Source organism: Pteropus medius, unplaced genomic scaffold (assembly GCF_902729225.1).
Source record: "Pteropus medius unplaced genomic scaffold, Ma_sr-lr_union100, whole genome shotgun sequence".
Classification (NCBI taxonomy): domain Eukaryota; kingdom Metazoa; phylum Chordata; class Mammalia; order Chiroptera; family Pteropodidae; genus Pteropus; species Pteropus medius.
Window position 1 is genome coordinate 10591256 of NW_024352785.1, and position 20109 is coordinate 10611364.

A 20109-nucleotide genomic window follows, 5' to 3' on the forward strand; every position below is an offset into this window, starting at 1 on the left:
TAATACATATTTTTAAATGTGGCAAAACCAAGAAAGAGGTAGCCAGGGCTGCATCTAATTTATCAACTTGGTGATTAAAGGGCTGGCTCTAGAGGCTCCAGACATCTAGGGACCCAGAGATAAAACAGAGCAGTTGGCTGTGTTTTTACTAATGAATCTATGGCTTGAAAGATATCAGGCAATTTTAAAGGAAAGCAGCAAGGACAAGAGACATTAGACAAGGCCAATAGGGTAATGAAGGGCAAGGCCAGTTACTGAGAGAGAAAATTACTTCATTTTCTGTGATAATGCTTCTGCGTGCTTCTCAGGTCTCTTCTCACGCTTTGTTAGTATGACTATATATACATACAGCATCCGAATGCTACTCACAGTGTAGAAGGAAAGAGCCTTGGAACATTCCACAGAGGGGCAGAGGGCCTGGGTCTATTATTTTGAAAGGGGGAGGCTAAGAACAATGGTAGCAGAAGGGGGTTAGATTGCAAGGTTGGGAACAGCGCTTTTACAGATGTGAAGGACGCACAGGATTAAATCAAGATGAATGACACAGAAAGGAAAAGAAGGAAAAAGGCAAGCCAAACATACTCTGGAAATGCAGAATTTTGGGGAGGATGAGGTGGGACAGAGAAGACACTGGCCCAGTGGTTCAGTGTATCTTCAGAGCAGAGCTGTGGGCTTGTTTGCTCCCTGGACTTTTTTCCAGTGGCCAAAATGAAAAGGGCATTGGACACTTGACTCTTCCTCAGCTAGTTGGTCAGCAGACACATTTTCTGCTTAGCGGGGGAAATGTGCGGTATTTCAGAAACAATTCCAGAGTATATTTAGCTCCTAAAGCTGGCACACACAAATGTCACATTCTCATGGGATAATCGACCCAGTGAAAAGAACACCTGCCAGAGGCCCTCAGAAAACCCACGAAACTCTCGCATCCCAGGAGATGCTGCACACACGGATGTGACATCATTAAGGCATCCACATCAGGGAATGAAAAGAAGAGAAGCAAAAGGATCACAGATTGGGTCAAGTTGAGGGACATCATAATGAGTCAGAAAGGAAACAAGACTGTTCCAACAGAATAACGCCATCACCAAGTCATACCACACAGTGCTTGGCAAAACAAAAGATCAAAATAAATCATGATCATTGAAAATAATTCAGAGCAAAGTAGAAATTAAAATCATAAAAATCATGGTGAAAGGAACATTAAGCTACATCTTTAAAAATTTTTTGCATAACATCTCATTGTCATTGCCCCATCAAATACATAATTCTTAAAAATCAAACTCAAATTTGACAGGGCAAGGCAAGGAGTTAATAGCACAAGAACAGTGATCATGTTAAACACCCATGCAGTCACCTCTGCCACCATTGTTTGACAATTTGTAGACTGCTTCCAGCTTTGTCAATATTCATAATAAGACCCAAGAGAATGAACAATACCGGATTTTAAAATGATGTCAAAGTGTTAATTGGACTCTTTGATAACCTCCATCCCTTGGGGGAGTTAACAATTGGAGAAAATTCAGCCACCTGTCTCAGTAAAGTGAAGAGAAAATGATTGTAACCAATGGCTAGATATTTGGTTGACATATTTAATGCTTTACTGGAAAGGCTGTTTGAATTTTCAGAAAGTTGCAGTGGGCAAACACAAATTGATTTTACTGAGTTGTCTCTTCTTGAGAACTTGGCCAAGACTAACACATCTGTGGTCTGGAGCCACACATGACAGATAAAGGCTCATGCTTGGGATTATAGCCTGTTGTGATAGTTCTGTCCCATCACAAATTGGCCTGGTGCTTTCTCAGGATGGAAAGAGCGAGGATCCTTCCAATTTAAAGAGGCTGCTGAGACAAAAACTACTTTAAAAAAAGATTTGAGGCAGAGCATATTGATAAGGAGTTTCAAAGCAATAATAAAAATCAAGGAGATGTGCTCAAGAACAGGTTAAAAGGGCTTCATCTTCACAGTTTGGCACATAGGGCAGCAGAGTGTGCGGCGCTCTCAGGAAATGAGATTCAAAAAAGAGGATGGAAATTTAGCATGTGAGTCTCCCTCGAAAACATTCTCCCGGGAAAACTTTAAGAGTAAAGGTAGAAATATGTATACAGAAAACCCTGAGGGAGGATGTGTTAGAGATTGTCTTCCAAGGGTCACTATGGCTGGTGTGCCCTCAAGACTCAAACCCCAGCTTGGATGAAACTCTTGAAAACATATAGAAGTAAACAATTCTGAATGGGGGGAAACAGCTCGCAACATAACTGGGCTTTTCAGTCTTTGATTTACAAGACTGTTTTTTGGACAAGCAAAGGCCCCTTTGATTGCAGCTGCAACTAAAGTAGGATGTGTTACCAGAAGCAGCAAATGGCAAAAAAAGGGATGACATTTCCTGTCTCTAGTTGAGCAAAGAAAGCAAGTGAGAATTTAGGACAGTTCACAGAGTCGCTCTCATTTAGTGCAGCTTCCTTTCGGTTTTAAGTGCATAGCAATTCTGTTTGATTAAATAACATAATTTTGTTTTAGCTGTTGTCCCCTCGGGGCAATTACAGTATGTCTTAGGACCACGGCTCTATTCAAATTCAGCACCATGCGAGAGTGAGATGCTACCCAGGCAGAAAAGACTATGCCCTGCTATTTCTCCATTCACTGATTAAACGGGCCTTTACTTTGTTTATATGCACTTGCCAAAGCCCACACTGCATTCCATTCCATTATGGTGGGAAATGCAGACCCCAAAAACGCAGTACGAGCTAAGAGGAGTAGAAAGGGATCGCAGGAGCCAGCATCTGCTTTGGGCCAAGCCACACCTCTTTTGGATGGAGGAAGCTTTGAGGCTGTGTTATTTGTTTTATGTGGTTTCTCTTCAGTTGGGCAATGATCTAGGATCAAGCCTAGCACAGAGGTTTGGATTGCAGTCTTTTTTGAGATGGTTTCAATCACAGGGTGTTGGAAGTTCCTTAAATATTGCTATGATTCAGCTGGAAGCAGTTACACAGTCCTCCCTACTTTTCCCTCCCTCTCCCCCCAGAGGAAGAGGCAATTCCAAGGCCTTACCCTTCTTGTCTTGGTGATTATGGGAAGACACTGCCCCCAAAGAGTCTGTGCTGTCAGGTGAATCGAGCAAATCCTTCCAGTCCAGCATTCCTCCCCTAGACTCATACCCCTCTTGAGCCGCCGAATCTGACGTGGTGGTGCTGGGCAAGAGGGAACTGGAGTGCCCTGTTTTCATCACAAATACAGTTAGGGAAACATCACCGGAGACACCCACATTCCCTTTGCTCAGAGGCCTGGAGGTGGGACATCCGAGCTGCCTGTAAGACTGAAAGGAGATTGGCCTAGAAATAACAAGGCTCGGGGGTAGAGTTCAGCAGAAAGCCCCTTGAACTTGTAGTTGGAGGATGAAGGGCCAGATCCAATCTCTGCTTTTTGTTGAGTGAGCCTCGGGGAATCATTTAACCTCTGTAGGCCTTGATTTTCCTTGTGCAAAAAATGGGGATGATGCCACTTACCTCCCAGCATTGGGAGGATAAAGTGACATAATGGTAAAAGTACCTAGCAGTGTCTGACACATGGTAGGTGCTCAAGAAATACTAGTGTCCTTCTTTGATATTCCCATAGCAGCACTAAAGGCAGAATGTGTCTGAGCTGGGAATACTATTGTGACTCATGGGGGAGGTTTATGGTAGCAGAGGGGCCTCTCCCCCATCACAAACAACTCAGCTGTCCTGAGCCTTTCTCATGGAAGATGTGTCTAGTTTTCAGCTTCAGTTCCACTTCACAGGCATTCCTCTTTCTGGGATAAGTGACTGCTTTCTGAAGGGATATGTTCCCGTCTCCTTTTCACTGGAATAGAGGCTACAACTGCTCCATGTTGTTTTGGCTATATCTTTTGTGTCTTATTCCAACAAAGTTAGTTTCATGGTTTCATGACTCATACTTGTGAGAGGCTGTTTTTGAGGCCACACCGACTGATATTATTCAGATTAGAAAGGAACTGGTTTTTGAGATGCAGAGTAGCCTATGATAGGATAAGATCGGAAGAATGGCTAGATTGGAAGTTATGGCAGAAACTGGACATTTCCCGTGAATACATTCCTAAGCATTCTTTCCATCACTCCACAAGGTTAAATGCAGGTCATATCAGGTGCTTTGATCTAAACTGTCACAGTTATTTAAAGAAGCTCACTACCTATTCTCTATGGTAGAAATAATATACACCTGCTCTGTGATTTTCAAGTAGAGTCTTTGGTTTATTAAACTATCTTACCTATAGCAACCTCTCGAGTAATTTTTAGAAAGATATCAGGGCAACTACTGTGAATGTGTAACTGATGTCTTTGGTAGAAAGTAGGACAGATTCACAGGTGGCTTCAGCATTGGGCTGCGATCATCACACATGTGATAAAGAAAATGCCACTAGTAAAAAGATTATAATGATCAATGCATTTGAATATATATTCAAATATATATGCAAGGAAAAGCAAGTCAGCTAAGTGGCTTATCTAAACTGTAATGATTTCTATGGAAGCACCACACTTAAATGCTCCCACAAAACTTTGGTAACATTTAAGAGGTTACTTTCTGTGTAGTACTTGTTTGGCTCCCACACAGTTTCAAACATCCACTTTGTTGAAAATAGTCTGGTTCATGTCCAATATCTAAAATCATGTTCATTTAAAACTCAAGAATGGTTGCATCAAGACCTTTTGTTTTTATATTTCTGAATTTCATGTCTAATCTCATAATACTGATAAAAAAACAGGGGTAGGAGAATTAACTTGGGAATACAGAATTATTTTTACTTCCTTCTTGCTTACATTGTGGTCTAAAATATAGCCTGTATTTTCTACTCTTGAATTCAACACTTCTCTAATGAAATATATGGTCAACCTGAGAGAGAATTTAGCACCCAGCATAAGCAAACAATTAGAATTAGCTTTGTCGGGAGTTAGAAAGGGAGAAAGTGGAAAATAAAGGCCTCTCCAAGTAGCAAAAATTTCTTCTACTTGAATTGATATGCATTTTGAGCACTTTCAATTTAACTGTGTTCAAGGGGCAATTTTATGATAATGCCATAAGTACGGTTTAGGGAGAACATTTCTTAATACCGTAATCTAGGGGAAATATGTGCCTAAGGGACACATTCTCTGTAGAAAGAGTTGCTGGACCATATGTTGCAAATACATGGAAAACTCATTGGTAATGGAAAGCTATGGCTATGAGAGGAAATTAATGTGGACCAGATGGTAGTTAGGTAGGAAAATGTTTTACACAAATGTGAGAAATCAGCTCCTTCCTATTGCTAAAGTGTTAGTCTAATACCCACCACATCTCCATTTTCTATATGTAAATCTAGAGAAACCATGCATCTGATGTACTCAAAAGAAAAAAAATAGAACAGCATGAGGTTTGTAATCTTTTATACTTGTGCTTGAGGTTAAGGCAACGCATGTCACAGGTGAATCAAATAGTCAGAGAAAGCAATACCTGACTCTCAAAAACTTTAGAACCACCATGTAAAAGCACCGTTTAGCAATAGTCCTTAGTTTGAATTCAAAGAGGTGTATGAGTATTACCTCTCCAAACTTTAAAAAAATATTAAAAAGAAATCACTTTATTCCTTCTTAGAATCTGATTCTACAGGCTATATTATTTTTGTGCATTCTCTAAGAGACTTCATAACCAAAATAATGTTGCAAAAATAGGCAATCACTTGTGGATATAGTATTACATGTCAGTAGAATTCAAACCTATAATTTGGTCTTGTTAATACAATTTGGGAAGTCATATTTTAATCAGTGGAGATTATGATATATTATTCTTATACTATACAAAGAGATAGATTGTAACAGTTAACTTTCATATGCATCATATAGTTTCTCTATATCTACAAATCTTTGTGATTCCAGATGTTAGAGACCCTTCAAGCTACTATAACCTATTAACAATGATTGTAGCCAATTAGACACAAAAGAGAGACATATCAATACAAGAGTAGAAGAAGGAAAATAACCAGGGTCCAATTCACTAAAAAGGGGTTCCTGCTTATGTAACTAGTCTTGTGCAAAGTTTTTGCGAAACAGAGAGTTTGCATGGTTTATTGAAATGATCTCCTTTTCTGAGTTAGGCTGCTGTGGTTTTGTGGTTTACTCTATGATCCTGCACTTACCCAGTTAACTTTTTATGGAAACATTCTAGGGACACTGCTAGAAACAGTGGGCGCACTTTATACTTTGGGATTAGCTTCCTAGTATACATCCATTCTCATAAAAAATCGATTTGGTGGTACAAATACAGCATTTAGCTGAGTGCCTGGGACATAGTATGCACTCAACAAATACTTGCTGAATGAATTAACTCAATCTATTCTATGTTTATTAACTCCAAAATAAGCGCAACTTCAGCAGTTTGTGAAAAGAAAGTCTTGTGTATTTTTCTAAGTATTGTGGGGACCAGCCCTCATTTTGATGGTCAGTTGATCATCTAACCACTTTATACTGGATAGATTTAGCCTGAAATGGACAGGATCATCAGTTAAGGAATAATCAAATTCTTCTTTAGTTTTATCACAGAAACCTTTGATCATGAGCTCAAGGCGAAGGGGCATTATTATCCCTTAAAATGTTAATATAGAAGAATGAATAAGTTCTTTAATTTTGTAAAAGAAATAAGAGATCCATGGATTGAAGAGCGATTTTTGTTCATAAAGAGCATCAAATGGTTTAATTGTTCTATCTGTTTGAGAAATTACCTGGGAGTTAAAATTGGTCTTAGTACAAACTGATGAATGCAGGGGAGGTTGCTGGTTCAATTAAATTCAAGATACGAATTTCTCAATATTTGATAAAGAATATTCAATTATTGGAAATGATTGCTAAGTATGATATTGGGGAAAAGCAGATGCTAAGAGGGTTCTTTTTCTGAAGGGTTAAGCTAAGCGAGATGACATTTGCCTGTTGAGAAAATTTTCTTCCTGTTGTTGGTGTTTAATACTCTGGTTTGTATCACAGATGAGAGAATGTTAAAGGTGGATGACTTCTCTGGGTTCATCTATTCCAGGCTGACTCACTTCACATGAGGGACAATCAGGAGCAACCTGGCATCGTTTTCCATATCTGTACAGCTCTCTTTTATAAGACAGTTATTGGAACTTTCAAAAAGGCTTTTTATTTATGTTAAATAGACACAGGGAGTGAAAGAGCTATTAAACACATTTAGAGCTATTAAACACATTTGTAGCCATCCCGAACTATTTCTTTGAAACCTAAATCCACCTTGCTTTCTTTTCTCTTTTATTTTCTCCCTTCCATTATCTACTGCTACATTTAAAGATGATCCTAGAACTATTACTGTTATACATCTTAAACACAAAAACTATAAAATGTCTGAGTTTCAATGAAACTCATCGTCCTCATTGTTATGCAGAAGCTTAAATTTGCTTTCGTACATGTTTTTCATATTATATTTTAAAAAGCACATGCATAGTTTACCCTAATAAACATATGGGGGAACTTTGAGAAATAGAAATGGAATGTTTCTACTACATTTCAGCTTTTCTTATAAAGAGCTCAGAATATTGTTTATGGACTTAATAGCTTTGTTTAATATAGTGTCCGTGTATTTCAAAGCAGGAACAATGGGATAAATCCTGTTTGTATATCATTTCCACTGCGTCACTCTTCCTTGTATACAGTCTGAAGAAATTTCAATGGAAATATGTGTAAATATTCACTCTTTATGAACTTAAACTTTGATGGCTAATTTCATGCTATATTGGAAAGTTTTGCCTAGTAAGAACTTGGTATCTTCGCCCTGTATAGCATTTCTGCTGAAGAAGTACTGTTGTGAAGCAGCATTTGGGGACTGGTACTCTATATCAGTTAAAGAGCTATGGCCAATTACTTATGAGCTCTTTTCTTTTATCTTGGATATACTTATGTCCAAAAGCAGTTCTTTCTCTCTCGAGAACTCATTAAACATATTTACCAAATTTCTAAAGGTTGGCATAATTCACATTATGTGGATTAAAATGTAGGACTCGAGTCTCACATGCCAATTGTCCCATATAGGTAGAGTGATTTTTGAAGCATCATAAATCTATAAATAATTTTAGTGAATTGAGGCCCTGAAGTAACAAAGAATCTGGTCCATGTTTAGGAATGAAAACTACGAACTACCACAGGATGACTGACTTGAAGAATTAAAAAGAAATCCAAAAACTGACCATATAGTGTGTTGTAAGACATTTCATGATCTGGTAGAGGAGTAGAAATGTCTATAAAAAATAATGAGGATACAAAAATAATTATAAAAGAAATCTAAGGTTTGAAAATACTAAAGAGGATTAGTGAAACAGGATTTCCCAAATAGATTTCTATCAGTATTAAATTATGAACAATATCTCCTTACCATTCAATGCCACGAAGGAATCTGTAAGACAAAAGCAAGGAAAAGGTTAGTTAATGCTTAACACTCTGCTTAGTGTGACTTACATTATAAGTAGGAATGAACTAATACAGAACTATAATGATATATGATCCCCAGTACTAAGTAAGTGCTTTTTAATTTCTCCTTGCAATATAAGATGCTTTATATCCGGTCCACTTTCACATCCCCATAACTCTTCCCCAAGCGAATTTCTTCAAAGTCACTGTTTTTGTTGCCAAGAGGCAGAGAAAAAGCAGGAGTTAGTAGAAGAAATGGTAAATGCGATTATATGTGATTCTGAAAAGTTAAGCCCTACTCTATGCATAGGAATGTATATGTAGCTAAAATAAATGACATCTGATCCACACTTATAAAGCAATTTTTACTTTACATTCTTTCATTTCATACTTACAACCGTGCTGTAAGAACTGTCCAGTATCACAATGTTCTGAACTCAGCAGGAGTTTTAGTTGGGCAATTAAAAACAAAAATAAAAATAATAACACACATATAGGCAATGTGCATGTGTGTGTGTGTGTGTGTGTGCTGTGTCTGCGTCATTTCCCCTTAAAATTCTGTTAAAGAATCATTATGTACCGGTTATCTAAATCTCTGAATATCTATTTGTGAGTAGCTATGTCTAATAGAAGTAGGTCATGCTCCAGCAGGAGCACAGAGAGCAGAAAAGCCACTAGGAAGGGCAGCAGAGGGCCGGCCTCACCTCCTGCTCTGAGAAGTGCCTCAGCAGGAATGGGATTCAAGATTAGGGAGCACATAAAACCACAGAGGCCTGACTGCTGAGATTAAAGAGTAAATCACTGGCTTGGGATGTGAGGGTCTCCCCTGTGCTAGATAGAGGCTTCCTAAGTTCCTCTGCCAGGGATACAGGTGTGGTGTGAGCCTACTGTTGTAATGGACACTTTATAGAGATAGTAACAATTGTTTTCACATTTTTCATATATTTATCTAATAAATCCAAATCGACACCTTATTTTTCTACAGATGCTCACATTACCAGATGATGAAAATTATTCACTAAAGTCAGTTAAGTTCACTCACACACAAACACATGCACACCAAAACCTGTTTCCCTGAAAATGGAGCCTAATGAAATGCGATTAAAATCCACGAATCAAACATCAGATTGTTTCGCTGCACAAAAGTAAAACAGATCTTTTGGCAACGACAATCTCCTATGCTGATTTCCTAACTCGTTAAATTCTGGTATGAACATATAATAAGTTTTTGCCAATATATAATATTTACAAACAAAAAAAATATGGCAAAAAATTTGCAGATAAGGCTGTCTGTAGTCCTCTACGTTTGATTGTATCTAATCTTAAAAAAAAGATAAGGAAGAAAGTAGAATGACACCTCAGAGTCTGAAATTTCAGTACTCATAGCCAAAGAGTTATATAGAATTATAGCCATGATTTTCATTACAGAATCAAATATCAGAAGTAATATAGTTTTATTCCCTTAGGAGCTATTTTTTTGGGTACCATTTTGAATGTAAGCTTCTTGAAATTCATCATGTATAACATTTAAAACACTACAAACTAAACATTTTCCAAGAGTATGGTGATTTTCTCTAAATTAGCATTAATAAAACATTTTCAGAATATTGCTATTAATCAGATCACAGGACAACTGGGCAGAATTTTGTCCAGGATCCTTTACATAAAGTTCTAACTAAAATGTTACCATTTAATAACTTTTGAAATGAACTCTGAGATTAGCATAGGTTAATTCTTATTAAAAGATTATTTTGAGTCACCTTGTACTTGGTTATTTCTGAAATTTTTTTCTACTGCAAATGGTAACACATAAATCTAAATTAAAAAATAATTACTATTGTTAGTTGATATGTTCAAGAAGAATAAAATAGTCCCATTTAATTAAAAAGCTAGAGTACCATGTTCAATCTTTTTATTATATGGCTAAAAATTACAGTTTAATAACGCATTTTAAAAATAACAAAACCGTGGGTTTTTTTTTTAATGGAAATGCTGTTATAGCTTACTGCTCTGTTATAATTAATATCTTCTAGAGTGACTTTGTTCTCCAGCATTATTATAATGAAATAAGTGCCAGCATTTATAGCAACAACATTGGCTTTAAAACATAATTTTCTTTATTTGATATTTAGAAGTTGGTTTCTGTTATTTATGCATGTTTTAGTGCTAGCTGCACTCAGTTTCACATGCAGGGTAATGGTTCTGGGCCATTTGATAAAAGCATCTTTGCCCAAAGATAAACATGGATAAAAAGCTTTACTTACTGTGACAGTCTCCGAGGCCATCTGTATTGCCACGCTCTATGTCCTGTTCAAAAGTAAGGCTTTAAAAAAAGGAGAGAGGATAAAAATAGTAACAAATTCAATAATGTGAGTCATTATTATGGAATGAACCTTAAGTTTCACTAAAACAACTAACATAGTTTGATAAATTGAGTGGCAGGTGCAAAAAAAAATAAGTAGATAACAGCTTGAAAATTTATCTCTGAAGTTGATGCAAATGAGTCTTATGTGAATTTCCAAAGAGAAGCCATGGTGTAATGAAGTTAATTTAGATATTATTCACAAGTTAATTAGTTTGTGGATTATTTATATCCTTTTTTTTTACTCCGATTCCCTGAGCATTTCTTAAACATTTAAAACATTTAAATGTTAAAATATACAGTTATATAAGCAATAAAGTCTATAAATTAAAAAATAATAAGTCTCTTCCTTTCTACTTTCTTGTTCACTCCAACCCTTGCCTTCATAGACATTTATCTAGTCCTTTGCTTAGCAATAACTTATATAACAAAGTGTTCAGAGGTACAAATGGCCCATGGATATGTAGGGCCCATGAAGAGAGGATTCAGTGGTGCATTTTGCTGAGACCACTCAGACATTTGGTTCACAACGCCCAGTCCTCAGGAGTATTAAGCTTTTGTTCCCCACATGCTCACTTTTCTTTAAAGTCCACTAGGTCACGATTGGGCTACATAAGCTGTATGACATGAATGAGACTAATCTTAATATCTATTTTGATTTTTTACGTAAACACAGTGGAATCATCCAAAGGAGTATTTTGCATTTCTTCCCATAACATAAGTGAAACTACTATTTTGCAACTGCCTTTAGAGTTTATTTATGAGCCATATAGTAAAACTATTTTGCAATTCACACTTGATATAATAATCTACTAATCCATACATGTATATTTTCCAATGTATTTTGCTGTTAAAAAATCAAATTCATCCTCAAAGGATAAAGATTTCTGGTGGTAACGAAAGCCAATATTCATCAGGTCCCGAAGGCTACTTTCGAGGGAAAGTTTCACATATTTTGAGCAATATGTATGTAGATGTTTTGAGAAATATGCATGTAGATCCTTAAGGGAACAATTTTGGGGTTTTCATGTTGACTTAAAAAAAGATTTAAAAAAAAATCAGTCTACTACCTTTCGTTACACGTTGAATGTAGAAAGGAGGTAGGTCATTTCTTAGCTTCCCTCACTGCTTTGTGATTCTTTCTCTTTGCTTCAAGTGTTCCCATGAAAAGATATAAAGCTCTAACATTGTAGCATGTCAATATTGCTACTTTTAAAGCTGATCTAATATATCGTGAGTCAACACCCTTTGCATCAGTCAAATTTCCAGGTTAGACTTACAGTTATCGTTAGCTCTGTTTATGGGGATACTTTCCCTCAGATTATACAGATTGGTGGTCATCTGATATGCCCTTCTATTTGTCTAGATATTCTAAGATGAGAGAGGAAGTTCAGAGTGATGTGGGAACAATTCTGTTCCCTATTTGGATCTGGGGAAGTTGAAGAAGCTGGCTAAGAAAGGACTGTGCCATATGGCACCTTCCTTGAGTTGCCATAACCTGTCAAGGACATGCATTGAATGTTTTTCCAAATGTTATTTTAGATTTCATATCCATTGAAGTGAAAACATAAAAGAAAGCTTTTAACTAATATCATCTGAGTATTTATAGACAGGGTAACAATTTTAAGCACCAAAATCACAGGCATAGTAGACTGTCCTGATCTAGCTGATCTGCTAAAGAAATGCCAAGATTTGACTACCTAAGTAATAGGGTCAACTGTTCTTCAGTGCAAGAGAAAGATTTATTGGATGTATACAACATTCTTACAGTACAAATGTATCATTTAACAAATGCTCTGCAATTTCTTCTCAGCCTTGTATGGTCAATTAGAGGAGCCAGTTTTGCTATGGCCAGACAAACCACCTCACTAATCCAATTGGTACCCAACTGCTGCTATTCTCACACTGCAATGATTAAGACATGCACCAACTTGTCTCTCTCCCCAAGAAACACTTAGAAGCCCACTATGTTTCTTTTCTTTATGTTTTTAATCAGCCTGAAGATGGATGATTAATCACTTGGAAATCTGCCACATGTGATACCAGTGTGTTCCATGAAATGGGAAAAGGAAGGAGAACTGCTAGAAGTCCCATTGATGAGGTTTGCGCACAGAAGGCTAAGTGGTGATGGTATGTGTGAGAATAGTTAACTGTATATCTAGAATGTATAGCAGCAGCCAAAGACCACTTTATTCTCTCCCATTACCTTGAGCTCCTTACCTGCTGCTGGGTGACAGATGGGCACAGGAACCTCCTTCCTTTACCCACCCACAATATGGGTCTCTGGAGGCGATACAGGTTCTGCAGGAAGAGGATGACCATGAGCTACCTAGGACTCCTTTCTAAGCACTGTGGACTTTCTAATAGTCAATGAGGCAGGGTACATACTTTTTACACTTCCCATGTCGTTCGCACCGGCCAAGGGGAACCTTTATCACACAGGTGGAGAATGCAACGTACAGAGAGTTGCTTGCTTTGTCCAGTTGCATTCCCATAATCCTCTTGTCTTCTACTCCATCATAGCTGCATCTAATTTTAGAAGGCGGGATAATATCATTAATAGCCTCTCTTGGGTAAGTTCTCTTTTTCCTGCCATCTCCCTCACACACCACCTTCCAGCCCACAAAGTGATCTCTTAATCTGATCTAACTAAAGGTAAAACAGATCCTTATGCATGCATACACACACATACACTTAAACATACACATGTGTATATCTATATAAACATTATTGGCGAGGAGAAAAAAATGCTTTTTATGTATTAAAAGAATTTTACAAATCATATTAAAAGCCACGTAAAAATGCATAAAATCTAAATCTGCCATGATTTTCTCTGAATGAAAGGGATCGTAATAACATAACAAATAATTACTAAGAAAGAAGCAAACATTCTACGTACTTTTCAGAGTTGTAAACGCTCATCTCCTCCAGGAAAAGGCTGTCATTTAGGAAACCACTGTTTCCTATCCTGGCCAAGAACTTCAAGATGATTCCCCTCTCTGATCCCAGGAAAACCACAGTGTGATTCTGATATGGCCCAGCAGCGGTGTCCACTGCAATTTTGGTCAGATGGTATCTAAAATGACAGGATCACATTTTTTTTTATCTCTTTGTTGATCTACCATCAAAGTGTCCCCTTTTTCACTTCAAACAATTGTGACATGGCTTTCTAGTAATAACCTCAAGAGAAATATATGCATGTAAATAATGCTCAAGCTGTTCTGGTATGTTATTTCCATATGTAGAGCATTAGTATGGCTCCGAGGGGAAAAAGGAGGTATGTATATGTGGAGGCCAAGTTACATAATAAGTAGACAGCCAGAAGCATCCCAAACCACTCAGCAATTATTCCTTCCATGAGCAACAAGGAAAGGCTGATGTCTCCTATGAAGAGGAGAATAAGGGAACTTGTTTAACATTGAAAAGCAATGGCTCCCATTTTTCCATACTCTTCTTCTGAGGTGCAACATAATGTCAGATTGGAAAGCTTTCCAATTGCATGTAGAGGGACTGAGAATTCTAAATGATGTGCAAGTCAAACAAGATCCACTTAAAGCCAAAGGCGAAGGGTATCAATCTTGTCACAGGTCTAGAATATGTCCTACTGGGCATCCTCTTTCTCCGAAATCCATCAGCCATTCAACATTCCATGGATACCTATTTGTCTTAAGCACCACAGCAGGAACCAAAAAACATGGACTCTCCTGCAAGCACACTGTTTCCATCTCAAAGGCGAGGTATAATTCTTAGCATCTTACAATAAAGTCACGGTTTAAAAATGGTGGTAAAGTTAATATTTTCTTTGGTGATTGCCACAACTGGATAGTACTTGGGAAAGCCTATTGAATTATTTGGAAATAAGCTCTAAATAAATACAAGGAGTATTTAATGCTATCACAGATTCCAAATCAGCTATCCTTTTTTTTTTGTTGGCAACCACTTCAGATAACAAATGCTAAAGTATGACTCCTTCACACTGGTAAACTTGTGTAAATGCTTCGTTTGTCCATGCTCCATTTGACAGCTAACAACCCAGTCATGATGCTTGGATGGAATCAATGCTTGGGTTGAGTCTGCAGCATGTTTTGCGACCATATCCAACCAAACAAGCATCCACATCCCTTGACTTATTCTCCTTCACCGCTCTTCTACTTTTGTACAGATTGGATTAATGGATTAACCCGGAAGGAGCTAACTTTGTTTCCTCTAATTGCTGGCATGTGTCCAATTATCCGGAAAATACTGGAACTCCTCTCACTGGAAATGTGGTGGTGGGGGTTTGGTGTCATCCACCGAACTGGGCAGCATTTCACAGCTGAATCAGTGCTCAGGATAACAAGATGTTTGTGGCATTTCAAAACAGGATTCATTGATATGAGCCTGAGATGGAGTGAGAAATATCCACTCAGGACATGGCTGCTTGACACCCACCTGACCATCGTCCTCAGGAACCATGGCCTATTGATGACAGAAGGCACAGCCTCATCCATGAGCGGGTGCGTTTTGATGAAGTTCAGCGTATCATCAGGAAACTCATTGGAGGTTGTATATTTTTCCAAGGAGGGTGAGCCAGCGCAGCAACCTGGCCTAAAAGGGGACAAAAAGAGGGGGGTTATTTCATGCCTTATGGCACATTCTTTGAATGAACTGCTTCTCTAAGCATCTTGCATGCAGAAAAATGTGCTGTAGGCCGAGAGGAGGAAGTCGAACAATGCTGAATGCCACCAAATAAAATGTGATTAGATTTCCTTCAGGCCACCTCCTCATTTTTTAGAGGAGCCTCAGACAGGGCAGTTCAGCCTTGGCTGGGGGCAATTTGGCTTCCTCCAAAAAGCACAAACGAACCTCATAAACAGTGATGGAGCCTAAAACAAGTTGGGGAAGTGTGTGGTTTCTACAAATCTCAGGGACTGCTGTACGTGTCCTAAAATCCTGCTAGAAGTTCTTGAAGCATTTGCTCTACAAAGAGAATTAAGCTGACTTTTCCACAAATGAAAACAAAGGTATTCAGAATGCCACCACCATTCAGCATATGTACCAGCAAGACCCCATGTAACCATCTCTCATTTGGGGAGGGGTGGTCAGAGAACATTTGGGTTTTGTTTTTTATTGATGTTTTTGTTTGATTTGAGCAGGTATGAAAAGCCAATTACACTAAAGATTCTCTCCTGAAAGGTCCTTTCCTTATTACTGAACAATGACATGAAAATTCATTTCTACAAGAAAGTCTATGGTTTTAGGAGTCAAGGGACATCTCAGTAAAGTCAGATCAGGGAAACACTGACACCATTCCTGTCCTGATACCTGGTTTGCCCACTGGTGCAGGAGAGGAAATTGGACCCTGATAACAATGGCCTACCTAGCCCCATGTGCATGCTGTCTCATGGTACAAACCCAGACAGCCCTGTGAAAGCATACTAAGGTCTGCAAGGGACAGGAGGCAGGCACATGGAAAGATGAGGGTAAACACACTGCCATCAGTAGAAAATCACTTAACATACATTTCCTGGTGATAACAGGAAATGGTGATGGCTGACACCATTTTATACGGAAAGAACATATTACATAAATTCCCCCCTGAAACCTGATCCCTTAGGCTTACTTAATTCCCCTTCCTGCTTACCTAGAAGGTAGCTAATAATTCCAGGCACTGACTTAGAAAATCTGAGGTTGCCAGGGTGTGCTTTTTGTACCTAGTTTGTTCTCCATAAGTCGCAGAGTATGCACATGCCAGATAATTCAAATGAAGAAGACAGATGGACTAGGAGTTTCTCCCCTGTGTATAGTGGTTATCTAAGTTAGTTCAATTAAATGCATCAGGCTAGGTATTTTGCGTGGGAGACTGGAGGTTAGAGGAGATAGTTGGAAACCAAAAAATTAAGAAGACATTGGGCTTCCTTCCAGAGGACCACAAATTCAGTGGCGGAAGCTTGACACACAGGGATATTTCTATGCAACTTAGATTGCAAATGCTATAATGGAAGTATGCAGTGTGTGCCATATAAAGAGGGTAGGTGAAAGGCTGGGGGAGAGTTTTTTCCAGTGCCAATTAGAAAGAATGAATTAACTGCTTTAATGTGAGTATTTGAAGGGGATTACATAGGACCAAGAGATCTCTGGACTGTCTCGGGATTACATAGGACCAAGAGATCTCTGGACTATCTCTGGATGATAGGTTCCCCATGAAAGCACATTTTGGGGAGAGAGGAATCTGCACTGCATTTGGGCCCCAAACAGACCAGAACTTGGCAGACCAGAGACATCTTAGGGGGTCCGCTGTACCTTCTGGTCACTTCTTGCCCTAGGCCCAGAGTCTTGATTCAGCTCTGATCCGGCCTGGTCACAAAATCTTTGGAACACCATTTATATTTCACATTTTATTAGAGAGTAAAGACGTGAGTCTCTCAAACTGAAGGGAAGCAGGGAGGAGTGGTGTGAATAATCTATCCAGTTATGTGAACTTGCACAATATATTTTATACCTCTCTGGGCCTCAGTTTTCTCAGCTATAGACCACTGGGGCTGGCTGGACCAGATGGTTCCTATCATTTTAGGATTATACTGGATAAACCACAGATATAGAAATTAAGTGAAAGACTAGAGAGTCATCGTTTTAAATATAACTACAGAGAACAATGAATCTTGCTTAAGTGGATGAGGGCAAATGACCACATAGGCTTTTCTATTGTTCTGGCATTTATAACTGTATGGCTAGAATGGAAGGCACTTGTGTGCAGTTCAAAAGATGTTCATTGTCGGAGGAGCAAGCCGTACCATTTCTAGAAGTTTAAAATAGCCATGTAAATATTTGTACCTACCTTGGCTTAGGCACTCGATCGTCAGGAACTGGTGTCCATGTAGAATCTGGAGACTTCTGTTCTTTGAATCTCCCAGTAAAAACACTGGCAATGTCAAGCATGTCATAGGCACAGACTGCAGACCCAGGGATGCTGAAACGTGACATTCACACATAGTGTTATGCAACAGGTACACATGCAGCTTGGAAAACATACTTCAAAGAAAATTTCCTATTATGGGCAGTTGAAATTTAAAGTTCATACTGAGAATACAATAAATATAAGGGATCCTAGTAAGGAGAATGTTTCTGTGAATCAAATTTGCATCAGTGGCTGTAAAGAAAGACTAGTTATAGCAGACTCAGAGAGAAAAAAAACTCTTCATATCTTTATCACTTCTGGAACCACTTTTCTTTAGGAAGAATGGTTGAACTGGTAAGATTTAGAAGTTTCATGAATTCCCTGATATTAATTATCAGGCAATAACCCAAACATAAAAATCTTTGGAAAACATTCTATATCTAATATTTGTGAAAATTTGAAGTAAAAGTGCCCCCACTGCTCCTCTGGATTTGGTTCCTCAAGCTAAGGACTCCAGGAGTGAGAATGCACGTGTGGGGAACCCACGAATATTTTATGTTAGTCACTGTACATTTCAGTTTTTGTTTCCTGTTTATTTGCATAAGACCGAACAATTTAAGTCTTAAAGCACCAATACTTTGCAAATAAAGTGCTCAATTAAGTACTAAATAATGACGGTAATCTCTACCTATAATTACATTCTTGTCTGGCACTCCTAGAAGGATTTTGGGATTTTTTCATCAATGGTGAGAGAATTATTCATTCATCTTGGTACACTGTTTGAACCCATGTTTGTTTTTGACTATGGTTGTTCCTTGATTTTAATCAAATAAATTGCAGGCACCAGCTGGCCAGGAGTTTTAGTCAGGCTTTGAGGTGGTGGGCTGACGCATTACAGCAGCAGCCGGGGCAAGGTGAGGCTGGCGCTTTGCAATGTGGGAACGTCATCCAGCGCAAAGAGAATGATTTAGTCTGGATGTTGCAAATGTTGAAAGGATATGGAAATCACTTCATCAGTGATTAGAAGAACTTTATGCTATCTTTAATTTCATAACACAATTATTTAAGTATTACCAGTAAAGCAAGAAATAAAGGATTACAAAGCTTATTTAAAACAAGGTGGCAGGAAGAATTTTAAAGTATTTTTAAATTAATAGTAGTAGTAAAATTTTAAAGTAGTGTGTGTATATACACACACGCACACATCATTTATAGAACTGAGTGTATAAGACAGTGATCTCCACTTGTTTCGAAATTTGAGGACTATAGCATTATTTATTTAATTTTGTAAGACTCTCTTCATATCTCCCTTTCCTTAAAGTAACAGATACACATATTTATTTTAAATATTAAGAAAAATAGGACTAATTTTTGAAGTATTTGATGAGGCATCTCTTAATTAAAGACGCCCTAGGATTTTATAATCTTACCAAGGTTAGAATCACATGTGAAATCCTTTATTCTTCTTTCTCTACTATACTCCTTCCCTCCTTCCTTTCATCTTTCTTTCATTCCTTTCTTCCCACCTTCTGTTCACCTTCTGGAATCACTAATCTCAAGCAGCAAATGCTCAGTAAATAACATAGTGTCCTGTTCTCAATTGACTCAAAGTTCATTGTGAAGGCAAATGACAACGATAAAAATAACAACGGCTACTCCAGGACAGTCTGATAGGAGCAGTATTTAAAGAGGTATGCACAGGGTCTCATGGGAAGTGACTCGAGCTGAGTTTTGGAGTGTCCCAGGGTTTCACTGGGACATTGAACAGACATTGGTTGAATGATGGGCGAATTTTGCAGAGATCAGGGCATCAGCAAGCATGGTATGTTCAAGACAGATCTTAGCTCCAGTAAGCCTGTGGAGCTGGAGGGGGAGATAGGCCAGACCACGAGGGAACTTGTGTGCCATGCCAAGGAACTTGAGCTTTGTCCTCACAGCAAAGAGGAGCACCTAAAAGGTTGGAAACAACCTGACAGTGACTGAATTTGTATGAGTGGAGGATAGTGTGGAGAGGGATGAAACCGGAGTAAAACCAGAGTGTGACTGTTCATTTATAAACAAAAATGGATATGTGTATTTTTACCATTTTCTGATTTGACTGAACAAATATGTTTCTGAGACTCCATTAGCATGCACTAATTGGATGTTTCCTAAGGGCCTTTTAAGAGAACCCTTTAAATGGAGTATCTGCAATATGCAAGAATCTACTGCTGTAATCACAAAGTAACTCATCCCCTCAAAAACAAAAAACAAAAACTAGAAGTGTGTGCTGAAATTCCACTAGCTCCTGCATTCTCATATGCCAAGACAGCATTCTTTTTCAATAAGCCTAGATACTTGGGTTCTGAAGTCTGGACAATCAGGGCCTGATTTGTTAAATATTTTTTATTCTCGAATCTAAAAAAAAAAAAAAAATCCCTACAGATAGTTGA

The 20109-nt window shown here is 38.2% G+C and overlaps 1 protein-coding gene across 6 annotated transcripts in view; it reads right to left on the reverse strand.

The window, feature by feature from the left end:
- The window catches only part of SEMA6A (semaphorin 6A), a 120948-nt gene that overhangs the window by 19728 nt on the left and 81111 nt on the right, over positions 1 to 20109 (reverse strand). For 3 of the 6 annotated variants that reach the window (XM_039848504.1, XM_039848507.1, XM_039848505.1), the window contains 8 exons: positions 17618 to 17749; positions 15232 to 15387; positions 13700 to 13876; positions 13189 to 13329; positions 13021 to 13101; positions 10703 to 10761; positions 8404 to 8424; positions 3049 to 3213 (listed from right to left, as the gene is read on the reverse strand). In XM_039848504.1, coding sequence (XP_039704438.1) covers positions 3049 to 3213; positions 8404 to 8424; positions 10703 to 10761; positions 13021 to 13101; positions 13189 to 13329; positions 13700 to 13876; positions 15232 to 15387; positions 17618 to 17749 — 932 coding nt within the window. Of the gene's footprint in view, positions 1 to 3048; positions 3214 to 3233; positions 7689 to 8218; positions 8270 to 8403; positions 8425 to 10702; positions 10762 to 13020; positions 13102 to 13188; positions 13330 to 13699; positions 13877 to 15231; positions 15388 to 17617; positions 17750 to 20109 lie in introns of those variants that run through there. The other 3 variants (XM_039848509.1, XM_039848508.1, XM_039848506.1) reach the window with 3 other exon arrangements.